The following is a 16,181-nucleotide window of genomic DNA, read 5'->3' on the forward strand; positions in this document are numbered from 1 at the left end:
GAGGATGAATGAGCACTGAATTGTTTGAAGAATTCAGAATGACTTTTTGTAGCTATAAATATATATATGTGGCTATGACTGGCTAATTTAAAGAATATGAAGTTGTTAAATGGGGGCCATATTGGTTACCATGATAGTTAGAAGAACAGAAATGTCTGAAGTAACTTCAGTTGCTGCTGAATTGGAAGCTTGGAATTAAGTCTAATGAAATGGGAGCATTTCTGTTTTCTCAGTAGTTGTGCTGTTTATATTTGGCTATGACCAGTCTTAAAGTGTTGAAATAAATGCTGATTCTGAGATACTGAGTCACAGTAAGTGTCTTCAGAATTTAAAATATTACGAAAACCCTTTGCTAGTAAAACAAATTGCTGATTTTATTCTTCTTAATTATAAGGGTTTGAGTTCTGGATTAAGCTTTTTATCAAGAAGCCTTCAGAATGGCTCCTAGCTGAATGCTGTATTGGCATTGCATCTGTTTAAAAAGGAATGGACTAGGGAAGGGAACTCAAAGCCACAGCTGGACCTCTGGATTGGACCATGTCAGCTCTTCCCCTGACGGGGCCAGACCTCAGCCTTGCTAACCATTTTTAAACCATCTTGGAGTGAAAGGAGAGAGGTATAGGGAGCAAGAGGGGTGTGTGGCTAGCAAGAGTGGGAAGAGAGCTTGAGTTAACGAAGAAGGTTGAGATGCTTGTCTGATGTACAGGAGATGGAAGGTTCAATATGAAGCTTGACCACAACCCCTTTAGTGCCTTGGAGGGAAGGTGCTGTGTTTTGGCTCCAAATCCAGTCTAGGAAATTGAGGTGATAGCCCTTTGCTGACAGAGTGGCCTTAAGTTGTGAACTGTGATCTCTGACACAGAGACTGCACAGCACAGCGGGATTTTAATCACCATCAGATCTTTAAAAATTGTGGTGGGATGGAAGACTCCAAAGTGCTTATAATTACTTTGTGCCTACTGATTTTGGATGGTTGTCTGGAAAGATACTATTCTACCCTTTATTTTTACTTGCTTCCTTTGTTCTGATAGTCACATATTCTTTAAATATAGAATACTTGTTGATACCAACATTTTAGTAAAAATTTGTATTTTTCCTGGACCATTTAAGAAAACTACTGTCCCTTCTGATCTGATGTAATTTCAAACCCTTGATTTTCTTCCTATTGTTTTTTTTTCCAGGGTGGTAAAGGAGGAGATCTCAGACGACAACGCAAAGCTACCTTGCTTCAATGGAAGAGTGGTGTCCTGGGTATGTTGGCTCATGTGTCTGTATGCATATGTTGTTTGATACAGTGGGCGCAGTAGCAGGGTAGTTGGAACATGGATCCTGATTTTTAGAAGAGTCTTGAGTCTCAAATTATATGGAAGCAAAGGCTGTTTTTCATTATATCTGTAACATCCTGTTATTAAGTAATTTATTTTAAAAATTAGACTGAAGCCCACAAAGGTGTGCAGTGCTGAAAAGGTGGTTTAAACACGAAACCTTTAATGTTAGTAACATGTTGTGTTGTCTTTTCTTTCCCAGTGTTGTCTCTCTTCCTCATCTCCTAAGTATTACTGAATCTGATGGAGGGCTCTGAAATAATGCTGTAAAACCTCACAAAATAAGGCTAGACTTCTAAAAACATTTACTTGCTTACCTTTTGTTGAAACCAGTAAGAGCCAAGCTCTAATCCTTGTTTAAAAAAAATAAAAAATTGTCCCACAACATAAGGTTAAATGCAACAGCAGGCTTGCTGTTGGCAGGAGAGTGGAAGCACACTTTTGTCTGTGTTACACAGTTAATAGTCAGAGTTCTGCCCAATCATTGAGTTTTAATACTGTCACTAAATAGCCAAAATAACTTATTCAAAACCAGCTAAACGTGATATTCTAGAGGATTTTGGTTATGTTATTTTAATTTCAGTGTATCAGCATTGTGGTAGTGCCTGGAAGGTTTAAATGGGGTTTAAATCTCTGACCTAAACAGTGTGCATGCATTCAGTAAAAAGACACAAAAATTTTTAGCCTTGGAAAAATAAGCAAGGCAGAGGAATTTGTGCTCTAAGTTGTCCAGTTGTAGAGGAAGTCACCGATCCAGCTGTTCATCCCAGTTACTGTGCTGCTCAGTAGATCACATCTCCCTTATTCTTTCTCTTGTTTGTTTTTAATGTGTTAATTTCTCCAGTATGCCATGATATTTGTTTGTCACCTAACTATAGTTATTAATTACTATCTCCTAAGTGTTACACAGCCCTTTGGGTTGCTTCTCATTTAATGAACAGGTGACTTGCACTCCATGCTGAGCTGAGTGCTGAACAGCAGCATACAATCTGTGCTGTTACTGTAATAGTTGGTCGCTTCTCCACAAGCCTAGTTCTTTAGGTACGTTATGATCTGCTTAATGGAGATGCAATAAAAGTCTGTTGCTCCCCAGGGTTACTGCGTGAAATACAGTAATTCTCACCTTCAGATTATGTTTGGAGCACAGATATAAACGCACAGATAAATTTGGTGTTTGGCAATTTCATGAACATATTTCTCCACCTGGGGATAGGAGGCTTACCACTGTCAAGGTTGATTAAAGTGGTTGTGCACCTTTAGGTAGAAAAGAGGGCAGTAGTGATTTAGATTTTAACACCAAAAAAGCATTTGGGACATAGTCTGTGATTTTAATATCCTCTTTCAAGCTGACCTTACAATCTTGAGTATCGGGAACACTAGAAAAGGACAAGAAGAATTGTCTGTCTTCCCCAAAACTCAAGTTTGACTTGAGGATGAAATGGTTTTTTTGTTAAGGGCTTGGCTTCAAGTGATGCAAGTAGGGTTAGAAATCATAGTGCCATGATAGGAGAACTCTGCTGAAGTAACTAGAAACATTGGACAGCCTTTCAGCTTTGGATAAATGTTTGGATATATGTTTGCGGTCTTCCTGTTTCTGGTAGGATGGAGGTAAGCAAGAAAGTAGTAGTAGTTAAGTAGGTTTACAAGAGTTTTTTCCAACTGCACAGTTAGGACAAGTGGGGCTACTTGGGATTCTCAGCTGGAATGAACTGCCATGTCTCCATCTATTTCTCCAGTCCTATGCTGATTTTAGGAATTGAAGATTTTTCTCACATGTTTAAAACCAGTAAGGCTAAAATATTTCATTATCCCAGTCACTGAAGTTATACAGGATAAGGAAATCTGTCTGGGCCTTGCATATAGTCATGCTGGGTAGCTTAAAGTTTCTAAGCCTGGCTTCTTGTAGACAGGATTACATGTGCTTTCACTATAAAATCAAATACAGTATCGATTGCATGCTGTTGCCTGCAGTAGAGTGCATGTGTGCATTCTATTATTGTGTAAGGAAAGTGCAATGTATCTTTTAAACATCAGTTTGATTGGGAGATTGTTCTTAAGTAATGATGCCTTGTGGTTCATCAAATACAGCCCCTGCTGGGTTCTAAGCAGCTGAAAACGTTGCTCATGTGAGGGCAAGGACTGGCAGGTGAATTGAGCTCAGCTGTATGCTACAATATTATCACTTCTTTCTGCTCTATTGATTGCTTTCAATTTTAAGGCACTCAGACTGTGTAGTCCCAACAGGTTCTTAGTATTAGGCAAGCAAAGCACATAGCTTTCTAATGCATGAACTTAACCTTCGTCTTCCTACACACCCAAATGTGTACAGAATATTAAGCACTTATTAGAGTTTTGTATTAAATTGAGTTCTTAAAAACTGGGAGAATGTTCTCCCTTCAGTCTGTACTCTCTTAAAAGTTAGCTGTTTCGTCACTGGAAGATGCATTCGGAAGGAACAGCTACTTTTTTTTTTTGTAGGACCTCCGTACCTTGTGTTTGGCCTTTGTGCTCCAACCTCTTGACTCAGCAGCAATAGCTGACTAATAACCAGTGTGACTTTCAAAGCTGTTCGTAGAACTTAGCCATATATTTCTGCCCAGCAGTGGGTGTTGGGCAGCTAAATGCCTTGGTTTGAAAACGGATGAGTGTTTTAAAGCAAAGTTATGCTGATACAAACCTGCACTGCTGGGCAGTGCTCAAGGGAAAGAAATGAACACAACAGGAACCTGTCTACCTGCCTTCACAAAGAAGGGAAGATCCTCATGTGTTGTGCTCCATGGAGGAGTAAATTGGTTGTCAAAAGAAGTATTCATTCTCTAGAAAAAAATCACTGGCATTAGAGAATAAAATTAATGTTTAAACAAACAAATGAACAGCTGTGGTCTTTGAGATGGTCCACCTAGAGTGCTGTGGGAGACAGCACAAGGTTTTTTCTTAATGAGGTTGTTGGCTTATGTCCATTCTTGTGTGGGAACTGAACATACAATGGTGTTAACTTCTCCAAGTCATGGCTGAACATATGTGCTAATGGCCACCGGTGTGGTATGAGGTCCTTTTTTCTTTGAAGAGCTCAATGCTGCTGAATATGCTACTTTCGGGATATGCTTGAGCTATGAGTGTTGGTGGTGCTGTTTTTGTCTTCAGTCCAAGGATTACTGTGGACTATAGCATGGTGTTCTGACAGTATGGGAATGATTGTACAAAAAGGGATTTCATGTGTAATTGACAAGCTGAAGAGAGCATCCTGAAAGCTTTTGATTAAAAAAGACTATGAAATGTCATTTATGTTGCCATAGTGTGAGAGCAGCATCTGTTTTAAAAGCAAAGGGGTAGAAATGAATAGTAGCTCTTATCAGGAGAGCAAATTAATCCTGAGAACCCCTTTCCTCCTTCTCAGTATGTTACACTTGCACTGTATTTGCTCCTCAGGGTCATTCCCTCCCTGTTTCTTTCCCCTTTCTCCCATGCTGCTGAACTGATAAATATTAATTCAAACAACAGGCTGATAGTTGGTTTCCTTTCTGCATCCCTGAACTGGGTCTCTTCTTCCAGATGCATTCAGGAGCATGGTAGTGTTTGTTTTTATCTATGCGGTCTAGTTAAAGAATATAACTTTTGCATTGGTGATTCAATACACCGATGATTCATTCTGAACTTGTATACACTATCCAGGCTCTTCTGTGCAGCAAAATATGACTCAGGTTGTTCCAACAAGGGCCAGCTTTCTTGAAGTTTAAGCAAAAACAAACCCCCAACCCCAAACTATTCCACATGAATAAGGATGTGGATTATTTCATTCCCCTTTACATCCCAATTCTTTAACCTCTTCCTCTTTCCCTCTCCCAGCCAAAAACCCAAGGGCATTTGATCTCAAGTTGAGAGCTGAATTCTTTTCCCAGCTTCTTAAATAATAAAATACCAAAATATATGCCTTTTCTGTTTTCCAGCTGAAAAACAGGAGAATATAAAGAACAGTAAGATCAGAACAAGAATATATACACACACACGCATACAAATGTTATGTTTTAATTCTGTGACTCTTACTATTTTAATTTCAGAGAAACGTTACAATTTCTGAAATGAGTTTTAAGAGTGAATTCCATTTATTGTAATTCCTGTTCCAGTATTGGTTTCTGGCTGCTTTCCAAATGTAGAAGAATGCAGAATCCTTGCTCCAAGGATTTGTACCTTGTTTCAAATCTTCCCACCAATTCCTATTTTTTACGTTACAGTTTTGCTTGGAGGCTGCAACCAATATCAATGTCTCTGCTCCTTTCTTTCTCCTTATGCTGTGCGCTGTACATGTGCATGGCGGGAGACGCGGTTGCTGATCCAGAGACCTCAATCTTGTATTTGTATGTCACAACTATTTGCTTTTTCTACGTTAAGGATGGGAACTGAGACAGAAGTATTTCATGTGGGTTTTTTCTTTCCCTTCAAGGTCATATAGAAAGTCTTCTACAACTGGCAGCACATATCTCATAGTCTGATTACTTAATCTTAAAATCTTCCTTCTTGCCAGTTTTTTAAAATGAGTGTATGGGCAAGTGTAAGTTGAGGGTAGCTTTTTAGAAAACGTAATGTCTTATTTTCTTGAAACTTTAATGGTGGTCCCGGTGGACAGCAAGTTGACTGTGAGCCAGCAATGGGCCTTTGCAGCAAAGAAGGTTGGCAACGTCCTGGGCTGCATCAGGAAGGGCATTACCAGCAGTTTGACAGAGGTAATCCTGGATGCCCTGGAGAAAGTCTAGTAAAGCGCCTTGAAGACAGTTAAGGGACAAGAGCATCTGGCATACAAGGAGCAGCTGAGGGAGCTGGGACTGTTTAACGTCAAGGAGAGAAGGCTTGGGGAGATCTTATCAATGTGTATCAATACCTGACGGGGGGGAGTAAAGAAGACTGAGTCAGACTCTTCTCAACAGCACTAGTGATAGGTCAGGAGACAATAGGCACAAATTGAAAAAAAGGGAATTCCATTGAAACATTAAAAAATCTTTTTCAGTCTGAGGGTGGTAAACCACAGCTTGCCCAGAGATGTGCAGTCTTCTTGCTTGGGGATATCTAAAACCTGACTGAACAGGACCCTTAGCAACTTGGTCTAGCTGACCCTGCTTTGAGCATGGCAGTTGGACTGCAGTGGACCTCTGGAGATTGTCTAACGTCAACTATTCCGTGAATGGATTCACTGCTTTTTCTGTAGCTTTTCTGATGCTTGCATCATCCTTTTTAATGATGAGACTAAGGCAGTCTGTCATCTACCTTTAACAGACAATATAAAGACAAATTTGGTTTTCCCAAGTCAGAACACAGTCCCTCCTTCATTTCTTATGTCTTTTCTTTAGGAGCAGAATGAGTTTCAATTGGCCTTTCTTCCTTAGGTGAAATAACATCAGTTCAATGATAAAAAGTGAAATAGTTTTTCTTCGTAATGCCAACCCAGGAACTTAGTCAGACTGAATTGAGTCTTCTGTGTTAAGTAGTCAAGTCTCTAATAGTGAGAATGGTGCTATTGCAAAGATCTAAAAGCAAAACGTAGATGCGTGGCTCTAATTGTTTCAGAGAAGTAGTACTGTAGAGCCTTTTGTGAGTGCTATATCAATGTAGGCTCTTCACAGACTCTGCTGCTCAGCAGCAAATGACATAATGCATTATAAACCCATCTATTTCAGCTGAGGCAGAGACAATGAGCACAGATTGTTGCAGGTAGTATGGATAGATACATTGCTTCAAAAGACTTAGACTCCTTCCTCCCTTCCCACCCATCAGCTTGTTTCCAAATTTATATGCATATCCCACTAGTCTGGATTCAGTTTATAGCTCTCCTCAGAGATCACATAGTGCAACTTTTGCAGATGATGTTGACAAGGGCTTTTGTTCACTCTGCTGAACAATCAGCTGAAACATCTGTGTCTGACCTGCATTACGAATTGCAAATTACTTTTTCCACACTAACACCCATAAAATTGCAGTGCTTATCTGCCTCTATTTGCTGCTAATTACTGGAGGAGTTTTATGTAAATCTTACTGTAAGTTAATTGTTCACAGTTTTGAACCCTTTAATATCCTATTCACTGGAACTTAACAGATAATTACATACATATCTTTCAGGGCTAGCAAAGTTGGTCTTTACCTTTTGGAAAAAACGTGGTTTGGGCAGGGCTATTTCCTTCTCTGCTTTTTAACATGATAGGCCCAAGCTTTCTTTGTCTCCCATGTTATAAAACGTGCATCAGCTGGTAGCAGACAGCTTGGGATTCTTTCACAAAACCATCTGTGATAATTGTCATCCTCACTATAAATTACTGCAATGTATATTTGTGTATTTCATATCAAGATGACATATTTAAAATTGGAACATTAAGTGCACACGATATAGCTTAGCTGTCTCTTCCCCTACAACTCCCCTCTTGACTGATACAGTGGCTACTTTGAAGTTTACAAGATGACTGACATTTAGAAATTTGAGATTTTCGTCTTTTTTAATAACATTTGAATCCTTCTATTTGTCACAGGTAGGACCTTTGATCTTGGTGTCACATGCAGGACTGATTTCCATAGGGGAAAATGTTCAAGGGAGGATCTGCAAGTCTTTAGTTGTTGCTTAGTTTCGCTGCCCTGGGAACTCAGTATACAGCTAGATTAGTATTGAATTAGAATCACTGCTCCTAATTAGCTATTTAAACCTCCTCGCCATCCCTCCTGCGTCCGGCTTGTTTTTGTCCTCTGCATCTTGTATCTTGTCCTTTCGATTTTTGGGGTGGTTTTGTTTTTTTAAAGACTAAATAATCTGGGACAGAGGGCTACTACCTACTAGATTCCTTTTCAGTGGTTGACCTTTAGGTTTTTCAACAATATAGAGACTAGCATTAATTGTGTGGCAGAGTTCTTAATCTAGTAGTAATTACTGTAAATGCATTTACACAAATAAATCTTCTGCAAGAAATAGCTGATACATGTGCCTGTTCTGCTAGCACACACACACACAAACACACAAAACATAGGATACAGTTTTTCTTGGGATAATTTGTTTTGAGTTCTTTGGGACCGCTTACCTGAGTGAAATTATTACTGCAATTTTGTTTTTTCAGGTTCAGGTACTTACTGGGCAATTTGGAAAAATAGCTTGTATGGAAGAGAAAAAGTTACCTTCAGGCTTTTTGCAAAAGCTTAAAATGTTTTTCTGTTCTCTTTGCACAGCCCAGGGACAGCCTCCCAGTGGAAGCTGGGAATGTGGAAAGAATTGGCTTGTGGTTGCTGCCAGATCGGAGCCAGCTGAGTGGCCTCTGCCAGCAGTTTGCACAAAGTCGGTTGGCTGTTATCTGTGTTTTTTAGGAAGGCTTTGCAACATCTGGGAACAATTCCCTGACTGGCTGCTGGGAATGTGCACTATTTCCTATTGGCTGGCAGTGATGTCATAGCCTTGTGTGAGTCTTTTTTTTTCTTTTCTATTATCTGGGTGCCAACAGATAATACTTGTCCTGTTTGTACGTAAGCTTTTTAGACCCTGTATTTGCAATTGCAATTAATATTGTTGGGTAGAACTATTTAGCCTTCTACCGTACAAGGCAACGCAGCAGCTTCAGGATTGTTAAATGATCTTTAGCAACGTGCATTGTTGCCTTTCGGCACAGAAGTGAGGCAGTGAATGAAAATTCACAGAAGCAGATTCTCGTTGATTTCTTATGTATAAAATGAACCGATTTCAGGACCCGATTCTTCTCTTCACAGACTATGTACACCCTCATTCATCTCCTGATAGTCTGAGTTATCACACAGTAGAAAATACAGAGCTGTGCATGAAATCTAACCCAAAGTGAAGAGTATATTAACATAATATTGTATCTTCTTCCATAAAGTTTAGAGCTTATAAAGAAGGGAGGCGGGATCACTGAAAACATTCCTAAGCTTTAAGGTACCTGAATGAGTTATTAGGGAAGGATCTGAGTCCTAGTATAGGAGAATGGAATTCCCCTAAGATGCAGCTGGGGCTGGAGTGCCAGACCTCTAGGAGAGAGATGGGGAAGAAGCAAACAGGTTAACATGAAGGATGGGGGACTTGTAGAAAAACTGAAAGAATGTGCTGAATGAGGAAGCTTCAAAGCTCTAAGATCTTATGGTCTTCTCTTTGCTAAAGTGATGTTGGGTGGTTCTGGTTTGAGATGCACAAGAATTCTCAAATTAGATTTAACCCAAGTTTGAATTGAAAGATGCTGTCCTGTTTCTAACTGTGATCGGCACCGGGTGGAGGAAAGGCTTGTAAGGAGATCTTACTTCCTTAGTCATGTGGCAGAAGTACTTGCTGTCATTTGCAGGAGCATGGGGACACTCAACCCAGGTCTCTGCATTGCTCTGATGTACACAGGTACCTGTTTTCAGCTGAGGTGAGGAATGTGTAAGCTCTCGGAAAAAGTCACCAACCTGCTGAAAAAATCTGGAAGGGTGAGACATGGAAATAGGATTATAGGACTGCAGATCCTTTTTTTGCCTCCTGTTCTTACTCCACGTGTTCTCCAAGAGGCAGGTAATCCTGTGTTTAAAGAGAACTTGCTGCAAAGTGTCAGTGAAACTGATTTTTTTTCACAGCTAGCCTGCTATACTGTGCCATAAACAAACACCTGAGATGCTTAACAGAATCTGGGAGTAATCTGAGATACTATATTTCATGAAGATACAATATTTTCTTCAAATAATAGAAGATGGCAGATGATAAAATCACATATAGAATTAACAATTTTGTTTTGAAACTCAGTCTGCATCTTTCTGTCTCTGAACACTGAAGAAGGTCAGCCTTTACCTGACAGCCACAGATTTCTTGAAGTTGTTCTTTTTAGCCTGTTACAGCTTCTGATTTCCAGGCTATATAAGCTTGATCCTGTATTCTCTGCGTAGCTATGGTCCATGGTTGAAGCAAACCTTGAACAAATGTACTGTAGTTTTCAGCAGGAAAAAAGGGGGAAGTCTAATCTACCCGGCATAGACAATTTCTTCGTACTAAAATAAACATCACGTTCCTGATAGGCTTTTGCAGGCCTTCTAGCAATGTGGAGTCTTGTTGCCTTTGACAGAATTCCTGGTGGAATAAAGGGCCTCATCAGTAAGTCCTTTTGTGCAATTGGTCCTTCGGGAGCAGCCTTCGTGTGGATAATGGGCCATGTCTCTGAAGCTTTGACTTGATTTTTGAGATGTCTGTGACTTTATAGGAAATAATTTCTTTCAACTTGTAGATGAATGTGGCTGTTCTGAAGTTGCTGTCAAAAATACAAATGGCTCTTTTGGGGTATTTCTTTAGTTACTGTTATCTGTCCCTCACCTCTCCCAGAGCTGAGAGGAATGCCAAGAGCTGCTGCTGCTCTCAGTAACGGCGAGAATTTAAATATTGTTGTTTTCATGCTGATAGACTAATAAATATTTAGCCAGATGAGAATATGAGAGCAGAGTGTACCGATGTTTATTCTCTCCCCCTTCCCAGACTCATTCTTGTTGTCTGGTGTCTTCAGCCATGAATGTTGAGCAGACTGATTCCTTGAGCTGGCTTAATGCCTGTGTGGGTTTGTTAAGATGTCTGCTGAGTGCTGAGTGCTATAAAAGACAGTCCTTGCCACAATTAAGGGAAAAGCATAAGCAAATGTGGTTGTAGAGGAGAAAAAGCAAAACTGAGCTACAGAGAGGTGAAGCAATTGATCCAAGGACTCACTGGAGGTCAGTAGCAATAAAGGGAAGAAAACAGGCTCTCCTGCCACTGTAAACATTCATTGGCGTGGTGTCACTGTTTGGCTCTGACTGGGGAGCTTAAGTTTTGCTTGCATTTGAGTGCCTGGCCATCTTCCTACCAATTGTTCTTCCATCACTTGAATTTGCTTACAACTTGCAGAATAGACTGGTGTGAAGTTTGCTTTTGTGCCTGTACTAGAGCTTTAGATTGGAAGTCTGGTTGCTGAAGTGAGCAGAGTTCACTGTGAACTGAACACTTATTTCTGCAGATGACTTCCAAGATAACTTTCTCAGCAGATGCCTAGCAATGCTGGGTAGCTTTCTCTAGCGCAGAAGAAAACACGCACTTTTTGTCCGCAGGAATAGGCTGCATGTTTTGTTACTGCAGCATAGAGTAGCTAACTTGCACAGCGCACTGTTGTTTGTACTGTCATGAATTGGAAGTGCGTGTGTGGGAATCACTAGGGATATCAAAAGAACATAGGATTCCTTTCTAACATGCCAGGGTTGATATGCTTGATATGCTTTCTCCATTTCCTGGGAAAGATTTAGTAGTGAGTGTGATGGTAGGACCTCAGCTGAAAAAACCAAACAGCGTTCAGTATGATGAAATGAACTGAATCAACAGTTGCAATTAGTTCCACACTTCTTTATTAACTTCCTCCATGTCCACCACACGGAAGACATCCACATTTTGCGTTGAAATGCAGTCCTTTGGGGTGGAACCCAACAGCTGTTTTACAGCCCACAGGCATGCTCTTGAACAGCACACAGTACCAACACAGTGCAAGTAAAGAAATGGATTAAAATCCCACTGCCAGTCAAAACTGCAGGGGAAGCTTGATGGGTGAAATATAATTATCAGGGCTGGCTTCTGTCCAGGAAGCTGGGGTTAATACCACTTTTCTTGCAGAAACACAGTGAGAAGTCTATAATGCGGCAGTCCAATAGTGCATTATCTTCTCCATTCAAAGTGATGTAATATTGGAGGGTTTTATTCCTACCATAGCTTGTCAAAGAAAAGGGCACAATTTATCTTAAAGCTGATAGGATACTTAATGATTTACTGAGTGTCACTTGTTGGAAGAAAGGAATAACTCCTTGCTAGCATGGCAAAGCAGGGAGCAGCAATTCCTACACATGTAGTCAGGGCAGTGATGTGTGAATTCTGTCAACAAGTGTACACCCCCCACAGAATTCTTCCTCTTCTGCAGTCACCATCAAACCGTCATCAAATTCAAGGCATTTTGCAAGGTGCCTGGAAGGAGGTGGGGCTGCTAACTCACTATGAAGTTCCAGTTGGATCCAGTTATTCCATGGTGTTAGGTGTTATACTACCTTTCTGATCCTTTTGACATTTGGGAAAAATCAGCTAGACAGTGTAGTCTTAATAATCTTGCTGCATGTGCCATCTTCTACTGCAGATTTTCTTTTCTAGCACAACAGATGTTTTTCTAATGCTCTTTTGTGGTGTTTTTGTTAATTTGGTCTGCAGCCATCCATTTATATTCTACTGCTCTTGAACACAGAGACTGTAAGTCAAGAATGAAAGCTTTGATGAAGGGTGAGTGCTTGACTTGTAAGCAGACATAGATCTGGACAGTCTGTGTCTTGTTTTAACAATGTAATTGCTTCAAGCTCTCTTGCTTAAATCTCTGAAGTCAGGTCCTCTAGCAGGAGCTCCCAGGTCCTGGTTATCATAAGAGTAAAATCATGTTAGGCAACCTATTTAAACTGTTACACTCGTGGGTTTATTTTTTTATTTATTTTATTATTATTATTATTCCTGAGGGGCAAAATTTCACTCCAAAGGATGTGGCTAAATTATAGTAAGTGTACTTTGTGTGGAAATGCCTGAGCCAGGCTGCAACTAGTAGTACAGCCAGTACAGCATGGATCTTAACTTGGGAAGGTAAACATGAAAAGTTCTGCACTGGCCACTGCATTATCATAGCTGTTGTGCTTATGACTTACTACTTGAAATCTGAAAGAACTTTATCTAGGATTAATGAGCTACTTGGAAACAGGAGATATTGCTAATATAGTTTCTTGAGTTTGAATGTATCTCAAGTTCATTATATCTGGTAGTGAACTGATTCAAGTTTCAAGTGGTGTATTTCCTGAATGCAGCTGAAACATTAGTATGGGTAATTTCTGCAGCCTCCTTCTCTTTATAATGGTAATGGCATAGTCTGAGGCTGTTTGTGACTCTCATCCCGCTGAAGGTCAATAAGAAGCGGGTACCCAGTGCTTTATCCTTCAGGAAATCACAGCCCAGGGGCAGTATTCACAAAGGAGTTGCTTTGCTGCAGTGGATTTTGCTTCTGCTCAGCAGCACTCCCAAGACGATCTGCAACCTTGATCAGTACGGTGGGCTTGCCTTCGTAATGGGTTCTGCAGTGCCAAGACTTCTTCCTCCCGGAGCAGGGAAGTACTAAAGAACAAATATCCTGAAATATGGAAAGGATTTGTCTTGTTGGCTGATCTCTCTTTTTGCGTCAAGCTCATCTTTGAGACAGGTGCTGCCATAAGCAGAAAGGCTTAAGGAAGGAATATGTTTTGCTGCTTTCAAATAACTTGAGCCAGGTGCTTGTCTGCATAGCTTGATACAATTTAGAGTGAGAAGGGTGAGGGGATGTATAGATCTTGCCTACACCCAGTTTCTTTTTTTTTTTCTTTTTTTGTTCTTTTTATCCCTTTATTTGATTTTGTTAGTGAAAGCACTTGCGGAGGGATTCCTCTGGGGATGAGCCAGGCTCAGACACATTCTTGCATCTCCATAATGCCCACATGCTTTCTAAACATCTCCCATTAGCTTCCCCACCTGAAAGAAAGAAATCTTAATTATCAAGTTATTAGGAAAGCTCGTGTTATTTTTCCCTTCAGTGTTTCGTCTGTTGCTCTTGCTTTGGTGATAAGAGTTTGAATAATGCAGCTGACTCCATGTGGCGCTGGAGAACTGTTTTGTCTTCAGGCAGTTCCTTTTTGACAGTCTGTGTGTGTGTTTGCCTTCGCATATTTATGGTATATGCTTTTAGGAGTAACATACTGCATCCTGAATGCCAGTCCCCTCCTATCCTGTTCCCTTTCCTTCTCCATCCCCTTCTTTAACAGCTAGCAGCTGTCTGATGATTATGTTAGAATTAGTCCTTGATAAATTAACCAATTATAGTTGGTATCTCTTATATAGGGCTAGTTCTTCTACAGCTAAAAATAGAGGGAAGCTGAGACCTTGTTGCCTCTAAGTGAAAGGTAATAATCTATATCATTATTTGAGCATTTATTTAATTAAAGACCAATAATCATATTGTTTAAAGAGACTCGGCAAAGTGATTAGATGGCTCAGGGGCTTGGTAATAGGTTTACCTTTTCACCTCTAGGTTACTGGTTCAAGTCTAACTTCTCTTGGTAGTGGCCAGAAAGTGTTGTGTGATCAGTGGACTGTTGAAATATATGAATCGTTTTTAGCTTCCTTTCTGATTGGGCAGGGTTTTTTTCTCCCCATTCCTGCAAAAACATTCAAAATACAGTAAGGAAAGTATGGAACTAGATTAGAATGTGCAAAGTCTGAATTTGCTTTCAGGACAGCTATAGACCTCCTGTGGGAGGCTGAGCAAGTTGCTTCATTTTGCCTCGATTTGTTCTCAGGACAGTGGTATCGGCAGTGCTGCCTCCCTGTCTCTTTCTTGATCTGGTCTGCCTGAAGTGCAGGCAGTCCTTGGTGGGGTTTGTCTGTACAGGATGCCCAGCTTAATGGGAGACTAATTTTTGTACGGTCATTTAAAATACTAACCAAGTCTTTCAGTTGGTGGAATTCTATTTTCATTCTGGGCAAAACCTCTCATGTTGGTCATCTGCTTTCCTGGTTTGAATACTAGAGGACTGGAATCTCTTTGTCCACCATTATGCTTTTTAATAAAAAGTAACCACTTAATCTAGCAGGTTAAGTTGAATTAAAATTGGAACTGCTAATTGGGAACGACCCCATTCTGTTTGCAGAGATAAATTAAAGGGAATCTTGGATCAGTGCACGTTGTTTGTTTTTCTATAGTGGTGCTTTACCCAGTATACGGTGGTTCTATTTTAGGATTTAAGTTGCATTTAGGCATGTTAATTATTTTAATCTCAGTTGTGCAAAATCAGTAGTCTCCTGCCTTTCTGGGTTAGGAAACTGAGGCACAAAAGCTGATATTCTTATAAAAGATTTATTGAATCATTGGTAAAGAAGGGACCCTCTCTGTCTGGTTCCTGGCTGTACGCTTCAGCCAGGAGCTTTTTCCAGCACTAGTAAGATTAAAGAAAAAATTAATGTGGAAGAACGGTTTCACCTAGGTTTGTACAAAAGGATCCTTTAACACAAAGCATCACTGTCTTGTTTTTTTTGTTTGTTTGTTTGTTTTTTCTCTAATACAGAAAATTAGATACTAGCCTGGTAGATAAGTGGATAGAATCAGATCTTAGTTAAATGGAAGAGCCTCTGTCAATCAGTATATTACAATGAGCTACAAACCAGGAGGGTGGGGATAGGAAGAGAGACTCCTTCTTCTTTCTTTTGTCTGTTTATCTGCTGATTAAAGATGTCATACTAGGCATACTGAATGGAGATGGTCTTTCTGTCCTGAATTTATTGGAAGTAAGGTTGAGTATAGTAAGCCTTTTGTGTGCCATGACCACGCCTGTGATCCATTATCCAGGGCGCATCCCTACTAATGATTGAGGATGTTGATAGGAAATAGAAATAATATGTGCTGGCATTAGTTGTTATATGAAGAATTTACACCCTGCCTTGTAATGGGACTGGAATATATAATAATTCCCAAACACACTAGGCTGTATATAGATGCTTGGTGTTTGTAATGAGAAGATAGATTGTTGCAGCATATCTTCGATTACCTATTTCCGTGGGAGTGCTGTGTGTTGGGTGCTCTGCAGCCTTTCCTTCTACCCTGGTTGACAGGTTGCCAGGCACCTTCAGCTTCCATGAATGTAAATGTCAGTGTCAGAGGAGTTTTGAAGGTGATAGTTACAACAGTGTAGTATTATAAAAGTTTTCAGGTCGTTATGAATTTATAGAAGAGTGCACACTGCATATCCTGGTTTTCATGGCATGACTGGGAAATGACTTTTTCTATCTGCTGCTCTGCC

The 16,181-nt window shown here is 40.2% G+C and overlaps 1 protein-coding gene across 2 annotated transcripts in view; it reads left to right on the top strand.

Moving 5' to 3' along the window:
• DVL1 (dishevelled segment polarity protein 1) overlaps positions 1–16,181 on the top strand; it is a 105,359-nt gene that overhangs the window by 37,731 nt on the left and 51,447 nt on the right. For both annotated transcript variants that reach the window (XM_075027238.1, XM_075027239.1), the window contains exon 2: positions 1,182–1,251. In XM_075027238.1, coding sequence (XP_074883339.1) covers positions 1,182–1,251 — 70 coding nt within the window. The remainder of the gene's footprint in view (positions 1–1,181; positions 1,252–16,181) is intronic.

This window comes from Buteo buteo, chromosome 5, assembly GCF_964188355.1.
Source record: "Buteo buteo chromosome 5, bButBut1.hap1.1, whole genome shotgun sequence".
Lineage (NCBI taxonomy): Eukaryota > Metazoa > Chordata > Aves > Accipitriformes > Accipitridae > Buteo > Buteo buteo.